Source organism: Corvus brachyrhynchos, unplaced genomic scaffold (assembly GCF_000691975.1).
Source record: "Corvus brachyrhynchos isolate BGI_N302 unplaced genomic scaffold, ASM69197v1 scaffold96, whole genome shotgun sequence".
Classification (NCBI taxonomy): domain Eukaryota; kingdom Metazoa; phylum Chordata; class Aves; order Passeriformes; family Corvidae; genus Corvus; species Corvus brachyrhynchos.
In genome coordinates this window covers 145489-146137 of record NW_008238370.1, presented here as the reverse complement: position 1 = coordinate 146137, position 649 = coordinate 145489, and the positions used below count along the sequence as shown (strand labels likewise).

Here is a 649-nt window from a genome sequence, read left to right as displayed (position 1 = left end):
CCTGCGGCAGCCCCGGCCCCTGCTGCCAGCACAGCTCAGGAGGAGCAGAGCAGTGACGATGACAGCAGCAGTGAAGACGAGAGGTGAGGCTGAGGGGGGTCTGGGTGTCCTCCCCAACTCCACAGTCCCGGAGAGCTGAGGGACCCCAGCCCTGCCCGCTCCTCTCCACAGGCCACTGGCACCACTGGGGAGGAAGCGGGGCCGTGTGGAGCCCTGTGGCTTCGAGGTGGTGCCCATTGAGAACCCAGGTGAGTGGAGGGGACATGGGGGTCCCTTGGGAGGGATGGGAGGCAGGGACACACCTGGGGGTCCCTCGGGAGGGATGGGAGGCAGGGACACACCTGGGGGTCCCGTGGGAGGGACAGGAGATGGGCAGGGGGCAGACCATGCTCCCCAGAGCTGCTCCGCAGTTCCTGGGCTGCAGCCAGGCCGAGCTTTCTCGTGTCCCACAGTGAAAAGAGCCCTGGATGCAGAGGGCCTGGCCCTTGGCTCTGTCATCGTCACCTCCAAAAAGGCCCGGCGGGACCTCATCGACGACTCCTTCAACAGGTACCTGGGGGCTGCAGGGGCTGTTCCCCAGCAGGGCAGGGGAGGTGGGGCCCCACATCCTGCTCACAGCTCACCTGAGCCCCCCAGGTACTCCTACAAC

The 649-nt window shown here is 66.9% G+C and overlaps 2 protein-coding genes across 2 annotated transcripts in view; one reads left to right on the top strand and one right to left on the bottom strand.

Moving 5' to 3' along the window:
* Positions 1-649, bottom strand: part of PSMC5 (proteasome 26S subunit, ATPase 5) — a 14295-nt gene that overhangs the window by 9974 nt on the left and 3672 nt on the right. The window lies entirely within an intron of this gene.
* FTSJ3 (FtsJ homolog 3) overlaps positions 1-649 on the top strand; it is a 6995-nt gene that overhangs the window by 5087 nt on the left and 1259 nt on the right. Inside the window, 3 exon segments of the mRNA XM_008635246.2 lie at positions 11-83; positions 172-248; positions 453-619. Coding sequence (XP_008633468.1) covers positions 11-83; positions 172-248; positions 453-619 — 317 coding nt within the window.